This window comes from Monodon monoceros, unplaced genomic scaffold (assembly GCF_005190385.1).
Source record: "Monodon monoceros isolate NGI ecotype Baffin Bay Population unplaced genomic scaffold, NGI_Narwhal_1 Super_Scaffold_5, whole genome shotgun sequence".
Classification (NCBI taxonomy): Eukaryota; Metazoa; Chordata; class Mammalia; order Artiodactyla; family Monodontidae; genus Monodon; species Monodon monoceros.
Genome location: NW_021703782.1, coordinates 114,346,406 through 114,369,336, shown reverse-complemented (window position 1 = coordinate 114,369,336; position 22,931 = coordinate 114,346,406). Strand labels below are relative to the sequence as shown.

The 22,931-nt window shown below is 55.6% G+C and overlaps 2 protein-coding genes across 3 annotated transcripts; both read right to left on the bottom strand.

Annotated features, from left to right (window-relative positions):
• Positions 1-836: 836 nt before the first annotated feature.
• On the bottom strand, positions 837-6,048 carry TSTA3 (tissue specific transplantation antigen P35B). Of its 2 annotated transcripts, XM_029203953.1 has the most exons (11): positions 5,955-6,048; positions 4,770-4,926; positions 4,340-4,454; positions 3,092-3,220; positions 2,945-3,018; positions 2,613-2,746; positions 2,428-2,492; positions 1,997-2,063; positions 1,759-1,838; positions 1,449-1,548; positions 931-1,274 (listed from the first exon to the last, which is right to left on the bottom strand). In XM_029203953.1, the coding sequence occupies exons 2-11, from the start codon at positions 4,913-4,915 to the stop codon at positions 1,219-1,221; spliced, it is 966 nt and encodes a 321-aa protein (XP_029059786.1). In that variant the 5' UTR covers positions 4,916-4,926; positions 5,955-6,048; the 3' UTR covers positions 931-1,218. The 2 variants fall into 2 exon arrangements, 1 of the variants encoding a protein (XP_029059786.1); XR_003790892.1 differs by having other exon boundaries at positions 837-1,274; positions 1,449-1,838.
• A 2,106-nt stretch (positions 6,049-8,154) lies between these two features.
• Positions 8,155-18,045, bottom strand: LOC114884531 (zinc finger protein 445-like). The gene is given in 6 exon segments (XM_029203519.1): positions 8,155-10,463; positions 15,552-15,665; positions 16,072-16,234; positions 16,518-16,655; positions 16,966-17,213; positions 17,982-18,045. Coding segments are annotated over 6 exon segments (1,032 nt in total). The 3' UTR covers positions 8,155-10,158.
• Positions 18,046-22,931: the final 4,886 nt, after the last annotated feature.

Here is a 22,931-nt window from a genome sequence, read left to right as displayed (position 1 = left end):
TCAGCAGAGACCTAAGAGGTGGGGAGGCACTGATGCGAGAGGGGCAGGACTGGCCCCTGGAGAGGCCCGTGGGCCGGGGTGGTGGTAACAAACGCAGTGAGGGATCAGCTGGACACGGGACGGAGGTTGGGACTTGCGTGGCTGGCACAGGGAAGGCAGCCCATAGCGCCTGAATGAACAAAGGAAGTAAGGAACGTGGCAGGCACACCTGGGGCCAGAAGAGAGCTGGGAGTCACTGGTGTGAAGACAGCAAAGGGTACCCCAGGGGAGGTGGGCCCCGGAGCCAGGGAAGGTGCCTGGGTCCTGGGGGAAGCACACCCGGCACTGACTGGCTAGGCGGGGGCCGGTGGGTCAACCGGTCCAGACTTTCCTGTTGAGGATGGGAGGCCTGTGCCGCTCACCGCCGTGCCCGCCAGGCCCACTCTTGCGTGACACCTGTTGCTGCCCATCGGAGAAGGGCAGGCCAAGCCCCAGCACCCAAGCTGCTACCTGAGGGCTAGGGAGATGAGGGGCCAGGCTGAACTGGCCAATCGCCACTGCTCTCCTCAGATCCGTCTGTGCGCCTGCCCAGCCTGTCCAAATCCAGACCCAGCCTCTTTCCCCAAAGTCCTGGGGATGGGGGGGGGGGGTAAGCCCGGGGAGTGCAGGTTACCCAGGCCTGCACCTGGCTGTGCGTGGAGAGGCTCGGCTCTCGCCGCAGCCGGTGGGGACTGCCGCAGGTGCCTGCCCTTTGTCCCCGCCGGCTGACAGTCCAGCCTCTCCTGCCACCTGCCCACACACCCACCTCTCCGTGTCTCCGGCCACTGCTGCCCTTCTATCCCAGGGACAGTTGGCCACCGTAGCCCAGCAGTTCTTGGGGGCTGGCCAGGCTCAGGAGGCAGTGCTGGGGCGGGGGAGATGGGGGGCTGATACAGAGCTGCCGGGGCCAGGCCTGTGGAAACGCACTTTATTGGCTCCCAGGGATCAGAAGTGTACATGCTCTGCGACTGGCGTCGGGGAGCAGGGTGCTGGGCCTGGCCAGGCCTTGGCTTCCCTGAGGACGGTGTGAACGGTGGCCTCACCGGATAGTCAGCCAGGTCTGCCCCGGCAGAGGGCGTGGGGCAGGGGCCGGCCACCACGAGGGCAGTGCCCTCAGCCTCGGCAGGTTCTGAGTGGCCGCCGCTGGGCTCTGCTGGCTGAGCGCCGGGGAGAGGGCGGCACCCGCTCCCGCCGCACACTTCACTTCCGGGCCTGCTCGTAGTGGTCAGTGAACCAGGCACAGGTCTCCTGCACGGCTGCAGAGGCGGGCGGGTGAGGCCCAGGGACGTAGGGCAGTCACCCCGTGTCCTGCCTCCACGGTGAGGGCGTGGAGGCCAAAGCTGCAGGGCATCCACCCCCAACCGGCAGTAGGGAAGCTGAGGCCTGGGGAGGGGCCGGGCGGTCCTGAGGGATGGGGTGGGAGGGCTCACCCTGCTTGAAGGGCGTGAACCGGAAGTCGGGCAGGTAGGCCCGCAGCTTGCCATTACTGGCCGTCTTCTTAAACTGCCCATCCGACTTGGTTGTATCAAACTAGGCACCTGGTCAAGGGCACAGCAGAAGGGGCAGCCCACCCTTCCACCAGCCTGCCCTTGAAGCTTGTCTAGCCTTCCCAGGGGGAGCCTCCAGGAGAAAGCAGCAGACACCCTCACCCCCGGCTGCCAGGGTGAGTGCCATGGGTGCGTCACACCCATGGCCTCCTGCAGGGAGGCCCACGGTCTCCCGCCTAGAACCAAAGGATACGGTGACCTCCCCATGGAAGTCCATGGCCTCCACCACGGCCTCAGCCACCTCCTGGATGGACACCTCATCCTCCTCACCCACTGTGGGGACCGAGGGACCAGTGGCCAGGTCAGGCCTCCTCTGCCTGGACCCACTGCCGCCCAGCCCCACAGATGTTCCCGCTGCCCTGCTCAGCGGCTCTCAGGACAGACGGGTGTCCTGCCCCACTGCAATGGGGCTGGGACTGCAGGGCACCCACCTGACAGGATGATGGGCTCCACCTCATCGTACTCCCGCAGGACCCAGATAAAGAGCCGGGCCAGGTCCTGGAGGTCAGACAGCCAGGGTCAAAGGCCACAAATTACGGCCAAACGGGCCCAGGTCACCTCTCCCAAGTGCTCCTGCTGGGCGGGGTACAGCCCAGGCTTGGCTGGGGCCCGGGGTACCCCCCTTTGGGCAGTGCTTGGCCAGCTCAGCCCCAAGTCCTTTCTCCTGATGAGCTCAGAGCTGTACCCAGCAACGTCCCTGGGGAATGGAACGTACACGGACCCAGCAAGGACCAGTGACTGCTCCCCTGGGGGCTCAGCCTGGACACCCGGCCCTTCCTAGGCTCCCTCATGCCTCCCCACAGCCAGCACGGCAGCTCCAGGAGACGTTCTGGGGAACAGCTGTGCCCCTCGCGGCACCAACCAGTGAGTAGATGAACTGCCTCCGAGGCCTCCCTGTGCCCCACACTGTCAAGGCTGAGCCGCGACCTGCAGGGTGGGGAGGACAGGTGTCAGAGGGTACGTGCCAGCACCGCCCCTCCTCCCCACTGTTCCCCAGGGGCCCCATCAAGCAAGCAAACAGCTGTGCCATGGGTGGCGGTCACTCACTCTTGGCCAGATGCACCTTGTGGATGAGGCCAGGCAGCACGTGGCCGTCCTCGATGCTGAAGTTGTCATGGGGCCCAAAGACATTGGTGGGGATGACAGCGGTGAAGGTGCAGCCGTGCTGCTGGAAGTAAGCCCTGCGGGGGCACAGCATCCCCTCTGGCCCTCATCCTTGGATCACGGGCGAGCCCCACCCCAGCCGAGGCTAGCGAGGAGGGGAGCCAAGATCTGAGAGGCCTGCCAGGGCGGCCCCCTGGGCCCACCCACCACAGGGCATCTGGGGCCCCCTTCCCCGTTCTTGGCTGGCTTCAGCCTGGCACGCGCGGGAAGAGGACCTGTTCTGCACGTCGATCATCCTCTTGGCGTAAGAGTAGCCAAAATTGCTGCTGTGCGGGGGTCCGTTGTGAATCTGGGGGAGCAGAGGAGCCGCTGCTTCTCAGCCCTGCCCCCAGGCCAGGCCCCGCCCCAGCCCCGCCCCTCACCATGGTCTCATCGATAGGGTAGCTGGTCTTGTCGGGGAAGATGCAGGTAGACAGGCAGGAGACCACCTTTCGCGCCCCCACCTCGAAGGCCGAGTGCAGCACGTTGTCGTTGATGTGTATGTTTTTCCGCTGAGGGAGCAGGGGCAGGGCAGGGTTCAGGCCCCAGGCAGGATGCCGGCCCTTACCTGCCCCTCCACGGACAGAAGTGCGGACACACCCTGGCAGGCAGTACCTGAGCCAGCGGTTCTACCAGCTCCCAGGACCCACTGTCCAGAAACCATGGCCCCCTCCCAGCCTGTTAGTCCCACCCCCAGGGCTGTAGGAGGGTCCAGGCCTGCCTACTCTGAGGCTGGGGGAGGGCCCTGAGGAGAGGGCCACACCCCTAAGCTCAGGGCTGAGCCTGCCCACAGGGGCTGCTGCGGGCTAGGCAGGTGAGGTGCGAGCCAGGAGCCCAGGGGGCCCAACCTGGCCCCGCGGCAGGGCAGGAAGAAGCAGCCTCTCCACTCCCGCACCCCCAGGAGCTCACCCTGCTCTACTGCTCAGTAGCAGTGAAGCCTTGGCTGGCCACACCCCTCCTCCAGCCCCTTCCGGGGACTTCAGCTGGCCAGGGCATTTGGGTGGTCTGGGGAGAGGTGGTGGCCGGGCAGCCTGCTGCGAAGGCTGTCACTGAGACGAAGAGGGCCCTGTGGCGACAGGGGCCCCCAGGGAAAATCTGGTCTAAGCTTCTGCCATCCCAGGTCCGATGCAGGGCCAAACCAGGCCAAGGCCAATTTTAGAGATGATGGGCCAGCCCTCAGAGGCCCAGCCAGGCATGGCTGTGGGCGAGCCCAGCTCTCCTCCTGCCCCTACCCCACACGTGCAACCCCTCAGGGCACATGCTGCAGGCCCAGAGCCCAGCTCACGCACCTCTGCACCCCTGAGCGCACTGTGGGCCTGGCTCAGTGCAGCTGGACCTCCTGGAACCAGGAGGGTCTGAAGGCCCAGGGGGCAGGAACCAGCCGGGGGTCACAAGGCAAACACTGGCTTGTCTCAGCTCCTCCAACCCCCAGGTTAGCTCTGAGGCTTTTCCTATTCGGCCAAATGCCCCCAGGCCCACCTGTGTGCCCCTCTACCTACAAATCAAGTGTGGGTCACTGGGGGCCCCTCAGGGACTTCCCGGGGCCGGAACAGGAGCTTGGGAAGTTGGCCAGGAAGTTCCCAGAATCCGGGGTCCTGGCTCCCGGTGCTCACTGGGGCCCCCTCACTTACCCAGAAGTCCAAATTGTATTTGATATTCCGGAACAGGCCCCCCACCATTGCAGCAAGATGGATGACATGTGTGGGCCGGACTTTTTCAAACAGCGCTCGGGTCTGTGCAGCATCCCTGAGGGGGAGCCGGGCCATCAGGGGCTGCTTGGAGGCCCAAGGGAACTAGCACCCTGGCTGAAAGCACTGGGGGCAGGAGGCAGGCGGGGCCGAAGGTGGGAGGGTCAGGCCCTGGCTGGCATGAGGGTGTGGGCTTCCAGGAAGAGATGGGAGGAAGTTTGCCCAGGAGCAAAACTGCACGCACCCAGGCCAGGCCAGCCACCTGGCAGGGACGGGCCTGACATGAGGCTACCAGGTCCAGGAACAGGCCTGGCCCAGAGCTCTCAGTCTGGAGAGGGCATGGTGGGGCTGCTCCAGGGATGAGCCCACTCACGTAAGATCAGCATCCTTGGAAGAAACAAACACCCAGTCCTCTCCGGGCAGCCTGGCCCCATCTGCTACCACCTTCTGGATGGCTCTGCCCACCAGCCCAGAGCCCCCAGTCACTAGGATCCGCATGGACCCCTGGGGCTCACCCATGTTGGCTGCACCTGCAGGGCCAAATGGTGTGAGGCTGAGGCCATCCCGCTCCCACGCAACAGAACCCCACTCCCCTGAGATGCCCCAGCCTAGGGTCACTGCCCTTAGCACCGGGCCCCACTGTGATTTCCAAGGGCTGGCCTGGGGCAACGGGCACAGTACAAGGTCAGCAGCGCAGGGAGACTGCCCACTGGGGACCAGACAGACCCATCTAGCCTGAGTCATCCCCTCCTCTCAGCCCTGCTCCCCAGGAAGCCCTCTGTCTACAGCTGCACAGGGGCCCTAGGACTACCACCCAGCTGGGAGAGCCAGGCTCTGCCCTGCAGGCCCAACCCTGACCCCCACTGGGCCAAGAAAGGGAACATTCGGCTCCTCTCTGTCTGACAAGAGGGGAGGCAGCCAACCTTGAGGCTGGGGGCTCCTGGCCCAGGTCGTTTGGGCTGCTCCCAGCCAAAGTCCATATGCTACAGACGGGGAAGGGGCGGCGCCTGTGTATGCAACCCGGTGCCCACCAGCGGCCAGCTGGTCCCAGCTAGCCTTCGAGAGCCTGGCTCCTTCTGGGCAGGTTGCGCTTCTGGCTAAGAAATGGACAGGCCTCGGGGCGCCACCACCTTTGAGGACCCTTCCTGGGGGCTGGAAATCTGCTCGGGCCGCTACAGGACGGCTCTGACCCCGCTGCAGGGCCCCACGGGCAGCCCGGACAGGAGGGGACGCTGCCCAGAAATCCCGCTGCTCTCGAGAGCGCGCGCAGCGCGGCAGCAGGCCTTGGGGTAGACCCCACCACGGCCGGGCCCCTCCACGTCCCTCAGGCGCTTCCCACGCCCCCGGGTCCCCTTCCTGGCCCCACCTCCGAACCCACCGCATCTTGCAGCTGGGCCCCCTCCCACGCTTCCAGGCCCCTCCTACACCCCCAGTTCCTGGTACCCCTCAGGCCCCTCTGGCTGTCACGGGGCACCCAAGGCCCAGGCCCCGGCTCGCCACACCACGCCCCCCGCCCCAGGGTCCCCTCGTGCCCCGCGCTGTCCCACCTGCGTCTTACCTGACCTGCCCGGAGAGCGGCTTCAGGCGCCGGTTGAGAGTCCTACCACGCGTTGGGGTTAGGTGGAGGGAGCGGGATCAGGTCGGGCCCTCCCGCGGAACTCTGGGAAATGGAGTCCTGGCGGGGCGCCCCGGGCGTTGCTGGGAAATGGAGTCCGGAAACCGCGCAGCAGCCTGGGAAATGTAGTTCTTCCGGCTCCTCCTCCCCTGGGCGGACCCCGACCCGCCCTTAACCCAGCCTGGCGCTGGGCGCGAGCCCCTGCTGGAGAGCGTGGGGGCGTGGGAGAGGAGGGGAGGCGGCGCGTCTCCGAAAGCCCGCAAGCTGTGGACCGAGGAGAGGCGGCAGAACCAAACACCATTCTAAATATGGAGAAGCTGCAACTCCTCAGTGCTTTCCTAGGGCAAACACTGCATTTGTGAGAAACAACTGCAACTCTGTTACTATATTCGGGACACTGAGGGGGAAGTATATAAAATATACTTTAATAAATACATTAAAAAGACAAACACGTTTCAGGAGATTATTAAAAGCAGGAAACCACTTAGCGGCCACTGCTGTAGTTCAGGTAATGAGGACGCAAAAGAAGTTTACTGAATTAAGCAACATCGAGGTGGTAGAATTAACGGGACTCATGCTTCACTAGCTACGCAAGTTATGGGGAGGAAGTTAGGAATGATGCCTGGTGTGATGGTTGGTGTTAGGTGTCAACTTGGCCAGGCTGTAGCACCCAGTGATTCAATCAAACACAAATCTAGGTGTTGCCAGTGAAGAGATTTTGTAGATGGTAACATCTTCAATCAGGTGACTTTAAGAAAAAGAGACTTTCAGGCTTCCCTGGTGGCGCAGTGGTTGAGAATCTTCCTGCTAATGTAGGGGACACGGGTTCGAGCCCTGGTCTGGGAGGATCCCACGTGCCGCGGAGCAGCCAGGCCCGTGAGCCACAACTACTGAGCCTGCACTCTAGAGCCCGTGAGCCACAACTGCTGAGCCCACGTGCCACAACTACTGAAGCCCGTGCACCTAGAGCCCATGCTCTGCAACAGGAGAAGCCACCGCCATGAGAAGCCCGCGCACCACAGCGAAGAGTAGTCCCCGCTCGCCGCAACCAGAGAAAAGCCCACGTGCAGCAACAAAGGCCCAACGCAGCCAAAAAATTTTAAATAATAATAAAAAAATAAAATAAAACGCCTGTAATTGTTTTAAAAAAAGACAAAGAAAAAAACTACATGATCATCTCAGCTGATGCAGATAAAGCATTTGACAAAATCACACCCTTTCATGATAAGAACACGCAACAAACCAGGAACAGAAGAGGACTTCCTCAACTTAATAAAGGGCATTTATGAAAAACCCACAGCTAACATCATACTCTATGAATGAAAGACTGAAAGCTTTCCCCCTAAGGTAAGAAATTAGACAAGGATATCCATTTTTGCCACTCCTGTTAAACATTGTACTGGAATTTCTAGCCAGAGTAACTGGGCAAGAAAAAGAAAAGGCATCCAAATTGGAAAGAAGTAAATCTATCACTATTCACAGATGACATGAGATATATACACACCTTTTCCTTCAGTGATGGACTGGAGGGGAGGGTCTGATTGCCTTAGCTTCCTCCCGGGTTGACCAGTGGCCACGGGAGGAGGTGCACCCAGACTGAGACCGCCACTGTGACTTCCTACAACAGATCCTAGGAAGTGCTGCAAACCAAAGGCGAGGTGCTCTTACAAAAAGAAAGAAGGAGGGGATAGATGTGGGATGGGCTGAAACAAGAGCTGTTCATTACAATCCACTCCTTGAAAACCTGATGTCCACATAAGCACATTTTCTCAAAAAGCAATTTCAAAACTTCCTCTCAAACCATTCCAACATAATGCAATTATTACATAGCTCTATAACTACTCCCTCCCCCTCCCCAAAGGAAGATAATCCAGTGTCTGGTTCATTAATTGCATCCTGTTTCACGTAGTGTTTCGGAGCCATGTTGTCTCCTTTATTGATGGCAAGATTCCATCATATTTTTTGCATCTTACGAACTTAATTTGAATTTAACTATTGCGATCACACACTAGTAGGGGAGAGAAAGGCAATAAGCTTTAAAATATGACTGTAGGACTTCCCTGGTGGTCCAGTGGTTAAGACTCAAAGTTTCCACTGCAGGGAGCACCAGGAACTAAGATCCTGCATGCCCCATACGCGGCCAAAATAAATGAATAAAATAATTAATTAAATAAAATATGACTACGACACATTAAGGAAATAAATACGGAAAGAGCTACAGCCTTTGTTAATTAAAGTCTGGGGCAAACTGATTTTTTTCCTCTGTTGGTGATCTACTTCTTTTTCCTGGATGTTTGTATAGTATTTTATCTTTGTGGTTCAGTAATTTCATTAGACTTTGTGTTCTCTGTTTTTTTCTTAGTGCACAATCAGGTCTTTCAGCATTGAAATCAGATATGCCTTTAGTTCAGGAAAGTTTTCTTCTGTTACAGCTTTGAATCTACATAGTTTGGGTGAAACACTGTGGGCAACACCCAAATCCCCCCATTTCATTGTCAGTTTACCGGGTTCCTACAGCACCAATATGAGTCAAAATAAAACTTCCTGTTATATTTTACTTAATTTTATTTATTTATTTATTTAGGCCACACTGCATGGCGTGTGGGGTCTTGGTTCCCCAACCAGGGACTGGAGATTCCCCTGCAGTGGAAGCGCGGAGTCTTAACCACTGGACCGCCAGGGAAGTCCCCCATTTTACTTTATTTTATATCTATATATTTGTATATTTCCTCAAATGATCATGTATTGCTTCTGTAATTAAGTTATTGACCATGTCTGTAGGAAAATGGCTGGAGTTTCATTAGACATGGTGACGCTCAGCCTGTAAGTGGTGGTATGATGTATCCGGGAATGACAAGAATTCAGTGGGTGGTCACAGGACACAAAGGCACAGCCTTCCCCCTGCCCCCATGCTTGGGCAGCATTTGCAAACTAACTTTCTTATGGATCTTCTGTGTTTCATGACCAGTGGCTTCTTTTATATCTGTTGTCTCATATTTCTACCATGTGTTTTAATAGTTTTTAATGTTACTGTTGTATAGAAAACATTCATACTATGCAAACCTATTCTGTATAGAAGAACTGGCTGGAAAAAAAGAACAGTTCAAATGCCATGCACACTCAGTGTGACACAAGCAAAGAGTGCGCATACAGGAAAGCGAAGCTGAGTGAGTAAAGTCACAGCGCCAACAGCGCAAGGGCTGAGCTGCCCCAGGTGGAACAGTCACATCCTCCTGCAGCAAATCAGCATCCGAAAATAACAAGCCCGAACCGAATGATGACTAGTTACGTGACCTCCCCATGCCCTCCGCCAGGTGCTCAGGGCTGCTGTGCGATGAAAGATTGATTATCCAAAAGCTCTGTAGCCCATCTGGATTTCAAAGGTGTTTAGAACCCACCTATGATGCAAATAGAGACAAAGAGCTACGTTTTAAGTTTCAAAAATAAAATCTGGATGCACTTGAAAATAGCGACTTTCAAACCATCAACTTGCCCAAGAAGTGCCACAGCCACGCGGAATCCAGCAGGCTATTGGGTGGCACCCGCCGGGGCAGGCAGGCCTGGGCCACCCCCCTGTCGTGGGAAGGACCCGAAATGCACAAGTTGATCGCGGGTGGAGAAACAATCCGGTCCCTCGTGCTGGTCTCGCTCTGGCACTGCTCCACGTGCCCGGGGACATCCTTCCGGTGCGCTCCTTGGAGTAGCAGCGAGTCCCAAGCTCTCCCCTCCAGCGGCTGCTTCCAGAGCTTAGCTTACAGAGGTCCACGCTGCCTCGGTGTGATTTCTGGTGGTTCCGAAAGCTGGACTTCCAGATGAAGCTCTTCCCGCACCTCGCGCACCGGAACGGCCTCTCTCGGGTGTGGATCCGCTGGTGCTGGGCGAGGAGGGTGCTGTAACTTAAGGGCTTACCGCACCATTGGCACCCGAAGGGCTTCTCGCCGCTGTGGATGCGTGGCCGCACTGTCCGCAGGTGTGCGGCTTCCGGCCCGCGTGCGCGCTGCGGCGCTGCGCCAGGTGCGAGCGCTGGCTGAACGCGCGGCCGCACTCCCGCACGCGTGCGGCTTCTCGGCGCTGTGCGTGGCCCGGTGTCTCACAGGCGCGAGAGGTACCGGAAGCTCTTGGCTCACGTTTCGCACGTGTGGGCTCGCTACCGTTTCATGTTTCTCTCACGGGCCCCGGGGCGCGGGCTGCGGAGAAGTTCGGGTCCCCATTTACCGCCTTTCTGGGCACCTTCTGCTTTGGAGATGGTCCAGTAGGTTCTGTGTGGTTGTCTCTCCTGGAAAAGGAAATTCTCAAGGCTCCCTAGCCTGCCCTCGTGCCCGGCAGCTTCTCTGCAGACCAGTGTTGGAGGCCCACCCCCTGAGAACCTTCCAGATGCTTCTGGAGGCTCTGAGGCTTGAGTCATTTTCACCCTCGCCATCACCTGCTTACGCAAAGACCCCCGGCTGGAATCTGCAACGAAGAGAAAGGGCCTGTGTGTTACTCTGTTTGAGAAGGTCCACCTGGGGCCCCCTCCGTGCCCGGGAGCACGGACTCCACGCGCCAGCCCTCTCCGTGGGGTGTCTCACAGGTGACACCAGGTTCACTGGCTGTGCTCATGTGCTCACCTCCTCCACGGACCTTGCCCTCCTATGTCCCGTTTCCTCCCCACCTTTTCTGAGTGGAAGCTCGTAGCTGACGCTGCCAGCACACTATGCCAGGCCCCCTGCCTCTCTCGGATTCCGGCCTCCTCGCTGCAGCAGACAGCTCTGCAGAGCTCTGACTGCCCGCATCCTCTGGGGTACAGGTGCACCTCAACCCCTCCAGAGCTCCATGCTGCCAGCCCATACTGCGTGACAGGCACCGCCCCGGGGGTGGGAACAGAGGACAAGTTTCCCATCTCCCTCGCTCTGATGGACAATCCCAGACACCTCCTGCAGCCTCTCAGCGGTCACGGTCCTGGAGCTGTCGTGCCCCGCACACTTGCAGTGGCAACTCTATACTGACTTTGCTCTCCTGTCTCCCTGCTCCTTCTCGCCTGCTTCCAAAATTGCTGCCTTCCAAATACACCGTCTATACCCCAAACTCTCAGGCTCTGTGCTCAGGGGGACCCAAACTGCGGTGACTGGTACTGGACGGGGGGACTGCAACCAGGCCCCGCTGCTCAGAGGCCCACAAGCCTCTAGTGCAGGGCTGGGGTGAGAAAGCTCGCACAGCATCAGGAGGCAGGGCCTTTGCGGCGGTAGTTGGAGACAGGGCAGCAGGAGGGGAGCGCAGGGTTACGTGGTCGTTCTTGCCCTCTAGCCATGTGGGGCAGTGGTCTTCGGGAGGCCCGTGGGGTCGCCTGTCCTTTGTAAATGTCGTGGACGGCACTGAGGAGAATGACAGGCTCAGGGCAGCCACCCCCAGGGGAGGCCAAGAGCCAGAGGCCTCCGTGGCTGTTCTAGAGCCTCAGCTCCCCACTGTGGCTGTGCTGACTGTGGGGCACACGCTTAGCCATAAAGCCAAACACCAAGGCTTCTGAAGACACAGGCTGGCCCATCGCCTTGGTGGAGATTAAGGCCCGGAGAGGGGAGGAGCAGGGCCCTGGGGCGTGGGGTGGGGATGCTTGGCGATGGGTAATCGATCTCGGTGTGCCAGACAGTGAGCAGCTGGCCAGGCTGCTGCTTGACTTGTAGAACCAGGAAAGGCCAAGAGATGGGGAGGGGAAGGCTAAGATGAGCCGCCATGCTGGAGAGCCCAATCCCTCACCCAGATCTGGGCAGTTCTCAGACCTGGGGCCCGCTGACGAAGGGGAGGCTGGGTCCCCTTGAGACAAACCTCCTGCAAGTTAGCACAACAGATACTCTCCTTCCCAAAGAGCTGAACGCTGGGAAAAGAGGGATGCCCACACCTGGCAGGCTGCTGGATGCAGCATTTGAGCCGACACTGAAAATAGGGCCCCAAAATGCCGTTAGAGTTGGGCATATGGAAGCTGGGTGACAAAAGGGCTGAGGAACCAAGTCACGGACCCACTTGCAGGGCCTCGTCGGGATGGATGCACTTAGCAGTGGGGAGAACCCTCTCATCAGTCTCCGGACCTGAGGGGTAAGAGCCATTACGTTGGGAAGGGCCAAGTGGAAGCCCCAGTGTAGTGGAATAACTGAGGACATGGAAAGGAGACGTGACCCATGAGACCACCCCCCCCCAGCAAACTGGGGGCTGGCGAATAAGCCAGAACTGCAAAGAGTCCTGGTTGCTTTGAGCCACCCCCCGCTCCCCCCCGGCAAACCGGGGGCCTGCGAATAAGCATTGAGTGCTTTGGGCACTGATCCATGAGATGTCCTCAGTATAATCAGAATGGTGGGAACGCAAGGAAATGTCCTTGTGCTACTTCAGTATAATCAGAATAATGGAAACACAAGGCAATGTCCTTGTGCTGCTTTTGCGCTCAAGGACGAAGCACGGCATGTCTTCAAGGAAGCCCATTGTTGCCTGTATAATCAATAAAAGCATATGTTGCTGCTCTGGCATTTCTGGAATGTTAAGAAAACAAGTCTTAAAATGTAAACCTAGATAATGCTTAAATAAAAGCTACCACAGCAGGACAGACGGCGCTGTTTTGCCTGAGCGAGCGGCAGCCCTCTACTGCTGTGCTTCAGCACAATTCATCTCGTGGGATGAGCTTGCTTTCGGCCCTGTCGTAAGATAAACTACAACACCCCAGAAACTGCCCCCAGCCCCGGCCAAGGTCCTCAACCAGCAGCGGTGCTGTGTGCACACGGCCACCTCAGAGCAGAGGGATGCAGGGACGGTGGCTCCACCACAGCCCCATTAGGTCCACCTGTGTGGCCCATGAACCACCGGATGGCTCACGCCTGCTGCTGGGAACCACTGGGAGCTTGCCCAAGTGTAGGCTTGGCTTCAGCTGCTGGGCCAGACGCGGCGCCTGTGATGGGCAGAGCAGCAGCCCCTTGCACTCGGGAAGGGACGCTCAATTTGGCAAATGTGTTCATCCACAGCGGGCCGGCGGTCACTGTGTTGATGACCTCATGCCAACTGGATGTAGTGAACGCACTGAAGTGTTACATGCTCCAGATACCCTAGAGAGATGCCTGCACGGCAGAGGGTGGGGCAGAACCTACAAAGGGCCAGGGCCACGTCGAGTCTATGGCGAGAGGCCCAGGTGACCTCGCCCTCCTCGCTCCGGGAGACACGCCACACGGGGGAGACTGCTCCCACCTGTCGCTGAGTGACCCAGAGGCTGCCAGTGTCGAGCAGGGCCTGGAAGAAAGCCAGGGCTCTGCCTCAGGTCCTGGCTGCGAGGGGACAGGAGCCACGGGACCCTGCGTGGAGTCCCTGGTCAGCTGTGCCACGCAGAGCCCTTAGGTTCTGGGCAAGGACACACTTGCCATTTCAAAAGTGGTGTGTGATGTGCCGCTGGGCTCTGCAGAGACCGGACAAGGGACAGAAAATGACCATGTGGTCAGAGCGGCCACCAGCAGACAGGTTACAGGCACATGCATCTAAACAGGCCTGGCAGGTCCAGAAGACACGATTAGTCATCGGAATGAGGGCCCAGGTCCTCACGTCACTCATCTCTTTGACACTAGCAGCTGTCTCAGCTTGTCCCCGGGGCCTCCCTGGGACCCCAACAACCAGGTGGTCCAGGGCCCACTACCTGCCTGGGTGGGCTCCAAACCTGGCCAGGGATGGGGCAATCTCCCAGGGGCAGAGCTCAGGGCAGGGTGCCTGCTTGCCAGCTCCGAGATGAGGATGCAGGTGAATCCCAGGGCAAGGTCACACCTGGGGAGAGGCGTGCGATGGACGGTGTACAGATCCATTGTGGGGAAGGCACTCAGGGACCAGGGGACAGGACGGCCTGTCCTGTGCATATCAGCTAGCCTCTGTCCTTGGTCACTGAGCTTGAACAGGTGAGCCCGTGGGAAGAGGAACCCCAGTGCAGGGAGGGGACGTACATAGCTCCCTCTTGTGGAAACCCCTCTAGCTGTTGTCCCCACTGAACGGGTGACCTGTCAGCAAAGGCTGAATCCTCAGTGTGAAACCTGCAGGAGACTGACCAGTGCTTGTGGGCAAGTTAATCACACAGGACCTTCCATCCTGGAGGAGACAGTGGCTGGTCCTGACCAACACTGATACCTACACCAGACACAGGTCTGCCTGAAGCACCTTTGCCAGCACCCTGCTTCTAGGGCCCACCCCGGGTTTCTGAACATCGAAGCCACAGGTCACAGCTTTAGATCAAGGGATCCATTTTGTGGCAAAGGAGATAAAACAGGAGGTACAGGGCCTCCAAAAACACTGGTCCTCCCATATATGCATGACTAGAGGCAGCAGCCTGATGCAACCTGGCAAGGTTCTGCTGAGGAACGAGCTGCGGCCCTCCCTGGGGTGCACAGGCACTCAACCAACGGCAGGTGTACAAGGAGCCAGGGCCATCTGCCCTGGGACACACATGCAGCATTTTTGCTTCCGCTTACTAGAACCGTTGGCTCTGCGACAGAGACTGCGTGGCCTGCAAAACCTGAAACACTTTCTGTCCTAGCCCCAGACCTCCAAGGAGGGGAGAAGGGCTAGTGACCGGATTCAATCCCCAGTGGCCAATGATTTGATCAATCACACACATGCAGTGGAGCCTCCATAACCACCCTACGCGAAGGGGTTCGGAGAGCTTCTGGGTTGGTGACCACGTGGAGGTGCTGGGGAGTGAGCACGCCTAGAGAGGGTGTGGGAGCTCTGCACCCCTTCCCCAGACCTTGCCCTGTGCCTCTCTTCCACTGGGCTGTTCCTGAGTTGTGTCCTTTATAATAAGCCGGTAACTCACCAGTAACTGTTAAGCACAGTGTTTCCTTGAGTTCTGAGCTGTTCTAGCGTATTACTCAAGCCCAAGGGTGGGGTCGTGGGAACCTCCAATCCACAGCTGGTCGAGCAGAAGCACAGGTGCCAGCCTGGCCTTGTGATTGGCACCTGAAGTGGGGGCGGTCTCGTGGGACTGAGCCCTTCACGGGCAGGGTCTGCGCTAACTCCGGGTGGTCAGTGTCAGAACTAAATTGCAGGACACCCAGTTGATGTGCAGAGAGGTGGAGACTGGTTGGTGTGAGGAACCGCCCTACATTTGGTGTTGGAAGCGTTGCTGTGAGAAATAGAGAACAGAAGTTTCTGTTTAACAGCAGGTGGACAGACATGTCCTGATGGTGCGATGGTCACCAGCGGGCCACTACCACACATGGCCAGCCTCCGTTCTTGGAGGCTGGATTTCTGGCCCAACCAACGTTAAATATTCTGGCTTTCACCCCTGTGCCAACGGCATCATTCGGAGCCTGAGACCCACAGCGCAGAGAACCAACCCCACCCCCAACTTTCAGGACTTGAGCCAAGAGCCTCCCCGCAACTTTGGCCGGTTGGGTTGGGTTTTCGGTTCCTTGCAATTGAGGGTTCTGACTGATAACTCGTCCCACGGGGACGACCGTGTGACTGTCCTGTCTGACCGTTCACGACACTGGCCGTGTGTACTAAGCATATATACTGAACAATCTGAGGCCCGCGGCACCCCTCATTCACCTGTGCTGGGGTCTCCCACGGTCTCTCCTTCCTGGGCCCCCAGCAGGTCCGAGCCCCAGGGCTCCTTTCCTTGCTCCAGCTGGGAGATCAGATCTGGTTTGGATCCTGGAACTCCTGCCAGAGAGGAAATGGGTGAACTGAAGCGCTACGGCACCCTTGGCTTCCCGCCCCAGGGGTAGCCTGGGACTGGGGTTTAGCTGGACCCAGGATGCAGGCTTAGAAACAGGGGGTCTCCCCAGGAGGCTGAGGGGGACAGCAAACAGGGCAGGGATGTGGGCGCAGCCGAGGTCCACAGCTGTGGGAGAAGTGGGCACTCTAGTCACCCAGCAGCAAAGTGCTGGGAAAGGCCCTGCCCCGGGGATGGGTCCAGAAACCCCACCTGTCCCCTGGGCCTGGGAGCAGAATGTCCTGGCTCTGGTCCTGGAGTCACAGCCAGCCTGGCCCCTCTGGGATCCCACCTGAGCTCTGAGTGTGGGCTGGGGGTGGGGAAGAGGGAAGGCGTGGGGCTGAGACACCTCACCCAGGGAGGCCAGGTTCCTCTAAGTCTCCAGCACCACGTCTCTATACAGGGCCCTCTGCCCCGGGTCCAGACGTGCCCCTTCTTCCTGCGTGAAGTGCACAGCCATGTCCCCAAAGGTCAGCAGGCCCTGAAACAACACTGGTGCTGCCCGTGGGGTCACCACCTCAGGACGGGGTGGGGGAATTCAAGGTGGGGGAGGCAGAAGGCTCACTAGCAGGCCTGTGGGACCCCTGGACCCCGTCCCCGGTACCCTGCCTGCCAGGGGACCCCTAATGACAACCCTCAACCCAACCTGTCCAGCTGGCCCTATTTCTCTCCACCCTCCATCCCCCAACCTGCTCCCTACAGTCTTCCTTGGTGAGTGTCCCTCCCCAGCCCCGGGAGAAAAAAGGGGAGGGACGAGGGACGAGGGACGCCCCAGTGAGTTCCCTCGTCCTGGAGAGGACCTGGGACTCAGGTTCCCAGGTGCGGCGGGCTCCGCGGAAAGATCTTCCGGGTCGCAAGGAGCCCAGGTCCTGGCGGCAGGCGGCCGGGGAGCTGCCCACCAAGCCGGCTCCCGGTCCCTCCGAGGCGAGGGCAGAGGGCTGCGGAGAGGAGAGCCGGCAGGGGAGGGCGGCGGGCCCGGGAGGTCCGGACCGAGCCCCGGCCCTTCCGCGGCGTCAGCTACGAGGCTGGCCGGGACAGGTGCCTCCCGGGGACGCCGACGCTCTGCGTTGACGTGAGGACCCTGGCGCGCGGGTCAATCCATAATAAAGCAGGGCAGCTGGGTGGGCGCCGCGCGGGGAAGCGGGATAAGCCCACCCACCACCACTCCGCCCGGCCTGCCTGGAGCGAGGCTACAGCTCCCGGGCTCCGCGGTTCAGCGGGGTCGGAGCGGCGCCGCGCCGGACTCACCGCCGAAGCCCAAAGCCCGAATCTGGCCGCCCCAGCCCGCGCACGGTGAGCAGGCCGGCTCCCGCCCGGCTCCTCCCCCCCTTTGTCTCTGCAGGCCCGCCCCGCCCCGCCCTCGGACAGGTTCTCAGGCCCCGCCTCCTTCAGGCCCCTTTCCTCCTCCCGGGTTGCTCCACAGGCACAATTCCCTGCAGCCCCTCCGCGCTTGCGCGCCCAGGCCCCGCCTCCTTCGGTTACTCGCGCTGGATCACCTGGGACGCTTGCAGAAGGCACAGGTTTCGGGCCTTTGCCGAGGGAGTTCTGGTTCCGTGGATCTGAATGAACTTGGGAATCAACTTGAGACTCTTTCTAAGGCAGACTTAGGAACCTGTTCCGGACCCTCCTGTTCCTAGGACAGTCCGCATCCCCTCCACCGCCTGGCGGGTGCCGCCCTTGGCTGCGACATCGGAGGGCCTGATAGTCACACACAGGCACCTACCTCTGTCTCCCAGGATCTGGGCTTGGCATTGACACAGCTCTTTTTTTTTTTTTTTAATTAATTAATTTATTTATTTTTGGCTGCATTGGGTCTTCGTTGCTGCACACGGGCTTTCTCTAGTTGCGGAGAGCAGGGGCTACTCTTCGTTTTGGTGCGGGGACTTCTCATGGCGGTGGCTTCTCTTTGCTGCCCAGCATGGGCTCTAGGTGCGCGGGCTTCAGTTATTGTGGCTAGCGGGCTCAGTAGTTGTGGCTTGCGGGCTATAGAGCACAGGCTCAGTAAGTTGTAGCGCACGGGCTTAGTTGTTCCGCAGCATGTGAACCCGTGTCCCCTGCATTGGTAGGCGGATTCTTAACCGCTGCGCCACCAGGGAAGTCCCACAACTCTGTCTTTAAAAAAAAAAAAAAAAAGCGATTGGTCTAGATACCAGGAAGGTTTGTGGTTGTGACCAACTGGTGTTGGAAAAGTACTGCTTCCAGGTACAAGGAGGACTGGAGCAGTGGAGGTGCTGCTTAGGTGAGAGGAAATACAAATGAGTTACTTAGATCCTTGGCGCGCAACTGATCCAGCATCAGGAAGCGACAGCTGGTAGTAGTGAGGACCATCCCTACTCCTGCTTCTCTTCTGTAGCAATCACGCTGCGGGGACAGAATAGACCCCACAAAAAAATTGGCTGTGATGTGGCCTTATGATGCCACACACACACCAAGAAGGTATGAAAGGATTTACTAGCTACATAAGGAGGCTTTTCTGGGGACAGCAGGGCAGCCCTCCGAAAATGGCTTGAGAAAGCAAGCAAAGAAGACTAGATTGGGGTTTGATCATGGTTAGGGGGTGGGCCAGGTTGACGGTTCCCACTTGCAGGCAGGGATTTGGAGGGGGCACCCAGCCTTTCCCATCCACTTGCCCAGATGTGGGGCAAAGGGAAGAGGGAGAGGTGAGGCTTAAAAGCTACCAGCACTCAAAGGTCTAAGAATGCAGACTGTTACATCTTCATGCTGCAGTTCCTGGCTTCAGAGGTCCTCACAAATTCCTGTAGTATTCACAATATTTGTACATTTTGCATTATCAAGGAATTCATGTTCCTCATAAGCATGTACATTTGTAGGTCTAGACATTGCATGCACTCAGCCTGATACCGATTTTTTACCTTGGCAACTAGACGGACACTGAACCCTCGAATTGCAAGTGTTTTATGTTTATAAACATATTTAATGAAAATTAAATTTTCAAAAAATTAAATTTCAACATTTCAGCTTTAAATCTCAAGAGCAGGGAAAACCGATCTATGGTGAAGATAATGAGAGCAGTGTTTGTGTCTTTAGGATTCTGGGGGCATCGGCTGGGCAGAGCCTTGAGGGAATTTTTTGGGGTGATGGTGATGCTCCTTACGTACATCGGGGTTTGAGTGACACAAGGGTCTGCGTATGTCAAAGTTCACTCAAGGGTACACGTAAGACGTGCATTTCACTGTATAAATTTTACCTAAAAATGTCTCCTCTAACTATATTAAACTCTAGTTAGTTAGTGATCTGCATGCTGAACTATTTAGGATTGAATTTTACTAATGTCTGCAACTTACTTTGAAATGCACTAAAAAATAAGATGAATGGGTAGACAGAATAGGTATGCAGATGAATAGAATAAATGCATGATAAAGAAATATAGCAAGGCAATAACGGTAGAAACGGGATGCTGGGTACATGAGTGGTCACTGTACAATTTTTTCAAATGTATTTTTTAAAATAGTTATAATTAAATATGGACATTTTTCACTTATATAATTTTTACAATTTATTTATTTTATTTTTGGCTGAGTTGGGTCTTTGTTGCTGCGTGCGGGCTTTCTCTAGTTGCGGTGAGCGGGGGCTACTCTTCGTTGCGGTGCGTGGGCTTCTCATTGCAGTGGCTTCTCTTGTTGCAGAGCATGGGCTCTAGTAGGCACGCGGGCTTCAGAGGTTGTGGCGCACAGGCTCAGTAGTTGTGGCACATGGGCTTAGTTGCTCCATGGCATGTGGGATCTTCGCGGACCGGGGATCGAACCTGTGTCCCCTGCATTGGCAGGTGGATACTTAACCACTGCACCACCAGGGAAGCCCTATATAATTTTTTATTGTACATCTTTATACTCATTAAGTATAACTTATGGGTTTTTTTCGTTTGTTTTGGTTTTTTTTGTTTGTTTTTGTTTGCGGTACGCGGACCTCTCACTGTTGTGGCCTCTCCCGTTGCGGAGCACAGGCTCCGGACGCGCAGGCTCAGCGGCCATGGCTCACGGGCCCAGCCGCTCCGCAGCATGTGGGATCTTCCCAGACCGGGGCACGAACCCGTGTCCCCTGCATCGGCAGGTGGACTCTCAACCACTGCGCCACCAGTGAAGCCCTATGTTTTGTTTTTCTAACTTCAACTTTTTATTTTGAAATAATTTTAGACTCACAAGAATTTGCAAAGTACTACAGAGAGGTCCCATGTTCTTTTCATTCAGCTTTTCCAAAAAAAAACCATCTTACATTGTCAAAACCAGGAAATTGAGGATGGTATTAACTCATGTACAGACCTTAACCGATTTCATCAGTTTTGCACACACTCTTTATTTTGGGAGGGGGTGTGTAGTTTTTTGAAATTTTGTCACATGTATGGTTTCTTGTAACCACCACCATAATCAGGACACAGCCCTTCTCCATCACCACAAAGAAACGCCCTTACGGTGCTTCTGCATAGTCACACCTCCCCACAACTCTAACTCCTGGGAACCAGCCTGGTTCTACGATGTCATCACCGCAAGAGTGTCGTATAACTGGAACCATACAGTATGCAGCGTTTTGAGACTGGCTTTTGCACTCAGTATAATGCCCTGTAATCCGCCCACGTTGCAACAAAAGTTTGTTCCTTTTGGTTGCAGAGTTGTTTCCCACGGTGTGGATGGACCTGGGTTTGTTTGTTCATTCACCTGTTGAAGGACAGTTGGCAGTTGTGAATAAAGCTGCTATGAACATTCAGGTGCAGGCTTTTGTGTGAACATACCTTTTTTTATTTTTGTAGGATAAATACCCAATAAATGCAATTGCTGGGTCATGTGGCAAGTATATGATTAACTTTACAATAAACTGCCTAACTCTTTTCTAGAATTCTTTTTTATGTTCCCACCAGCAACGTAGAAGTGATCCACTCCCTTACCAGCATTTAGTGTTGTCACTATTTGTATTTAATTTTAGCCATTCTGAGAGATGTGTTCTGATAGATATTTCATTAAGGGTTTAACTTGCATTTCCCTTTATGGCTAATGATGTTGAATATCTTTTAATGTGCTTATTTGCCATCTGTATATATATATTTTGGTGAACTGTGTGTTCAAATCTTTTATCCATTTTCTAATTGAATTATTTGTTTTCTTACTATTTAGAGAATTCTTCCTATATTCCAGATACAAATACGTTGTCAGATATGTGATTTGCAAATATTTTCTTCCAGTCTGCAGCTTGCCTTTTCATCCCCTTAAGAGAATTTTTTAAAAATATATTTATTTATTTATTTTGGCTGTGCCGGGTCTTAGCTGCGGCATGTGTGATCTTTAGTTGCGGCATGTGGACTTCTTCGTTGTGGCAATGCAGGATTGAACCTGGGCCCCCTGCGTTAGGAGCGTGGAGTCTTACCCACTGGACCACCAAGGAAGTCCCCTCTTAAGAGAATTTTTTGAAGACCACAAAGATCTGTGGGTTGTGCAGGGGAAGTTGAGCAGTGGAGGCACTTAGGTATGAAAAATGATAAATTAACTAATGGGTCGGATCTTTCTTGCTGTTCTTCCCGTTCCAATCTATGATTCCAGCAGTACTCAGGAATTAGTGCAGTACTTGCAATAGTGGCTGAGAAATATTTTGTAATATTAATTCACACTTCTCTTGAATTCGCATATAGGTTGGTCTAGATGAAACACTCATTTAACTTAAGGAAAGGACTGAAAAAAAGAAACTTACCAATTTAGGCATTGATTTAAAAAATTACCGAGGGCAAGTAGGTGCTACTGGCACTGACATGGTTAGAGAAGGTAAAGCTGTGTAGAAGTCAGACTTTTGGCCAAAAATCTAGAAGCATTTTTTTGTGTTATGTGTCATGTCACTGGGAGACCTGACCTCAATTGTGCTGATCATGATAACATTCTCTGGAACAATCAAAAGATTATATGCAAGATTTTCTGGATTCGCCCAAAGATGAAACATCTTGGAAAAACATGTCACATATGACCTTGTAGCTGCCCTTGGACATGTGATGGGAATGGTAAGTGCTTTAAAGAAAGTAGATTTAATTTAGATTCTAGAAGAACCTAAAAAGTTAAGCAAAACAACGTAACGTTCTCAAAGAGCAAATCTTGGTCTTGAGTAGAAAATGAAATTTCTCTTGACTTTGCGCCACCCACAGGTATTGGAGAGGGACTGCTGCTTATTAATAATACTGACGAAAGTTTAACAACAAAAAAATACAAGTTTGGCTGTTTTACTTTTCTTTTCTTTTTTTAAACAATTGATGAGCCGACACTGATGTTATTATTAATTGAAGTCTCCATTGAATTGCACCTTTGTCAAAAGTCCTCTGGGCATATCTGTGTGGGATATGTGCCTGGTTCTTTATTCTGATCCATAGACCTAGGTGTCTATCCCCCCACCAATGCCACACTGTCCTGATTACAGCAGCAATACTGTAGGTCTTAATATCAGGTGGTGGTCCTTCCATTTTATTCTTCTTTTTCAAGAATTTTTAAGCTGTTCTAGGGCCTGTCCTGTCCATATACATTTTAGAATAAGCTTATCTGTGTCTACTAAAATTCTTTCTGGAATTTTGATAGGAATTGCATTAAACCTTTAGATTAATTCGGGGAAAATTAACATTTTTACTATGTTGAGTCTTCCAGTCCATGAATACGATAATGTCTCCATTTATTTAGTTCTTCTTTGATCTCTTTCATCAGCATCTTTTTTCTTTTCTTTTTTTTTTTGCAGTACGCGGGCCTCACTGTTGTGGCCTCTTCCGTTGTGGAGCACAGGCTCCAGACGCCCAGGCTCAGCGGCCATGGCTCACGTGCTCAGCTGCTCCGCGGCACGTGGGATCCTCCCGGACCAGGGCATGAACCCGCGTCCCCTGCATCGGCAGGCGGACTCTCAACCACTGCGCCACCAGGGAAGCCCTCATTATCGTCTTTTAATTTGCAGCATACAGATCTTGTCCATGTTTTGTTAAGAGACATCCCTCTCCCTCTCAGGCCTCCTCCTCCAAGAAGCTTTCCCTGCTGTGCAGAGAGGTGTGTGTGTGCTCCCGGTGGCGGCCAGGAGCACTTCCTCAGGGCCCAGGGCCCCTCTTTGGCACTGCTTATTGTAATGACCCCCTTGCTTGCTCCTTGCATCTCACCCCCTGACAGAGCTGGTGCTTGTGAATACTGCCCTTCCCCAGGTCCAGCTGGATTGTGTTTTGCTCGGCTTTGGGTTTGGAAATTGGAGGC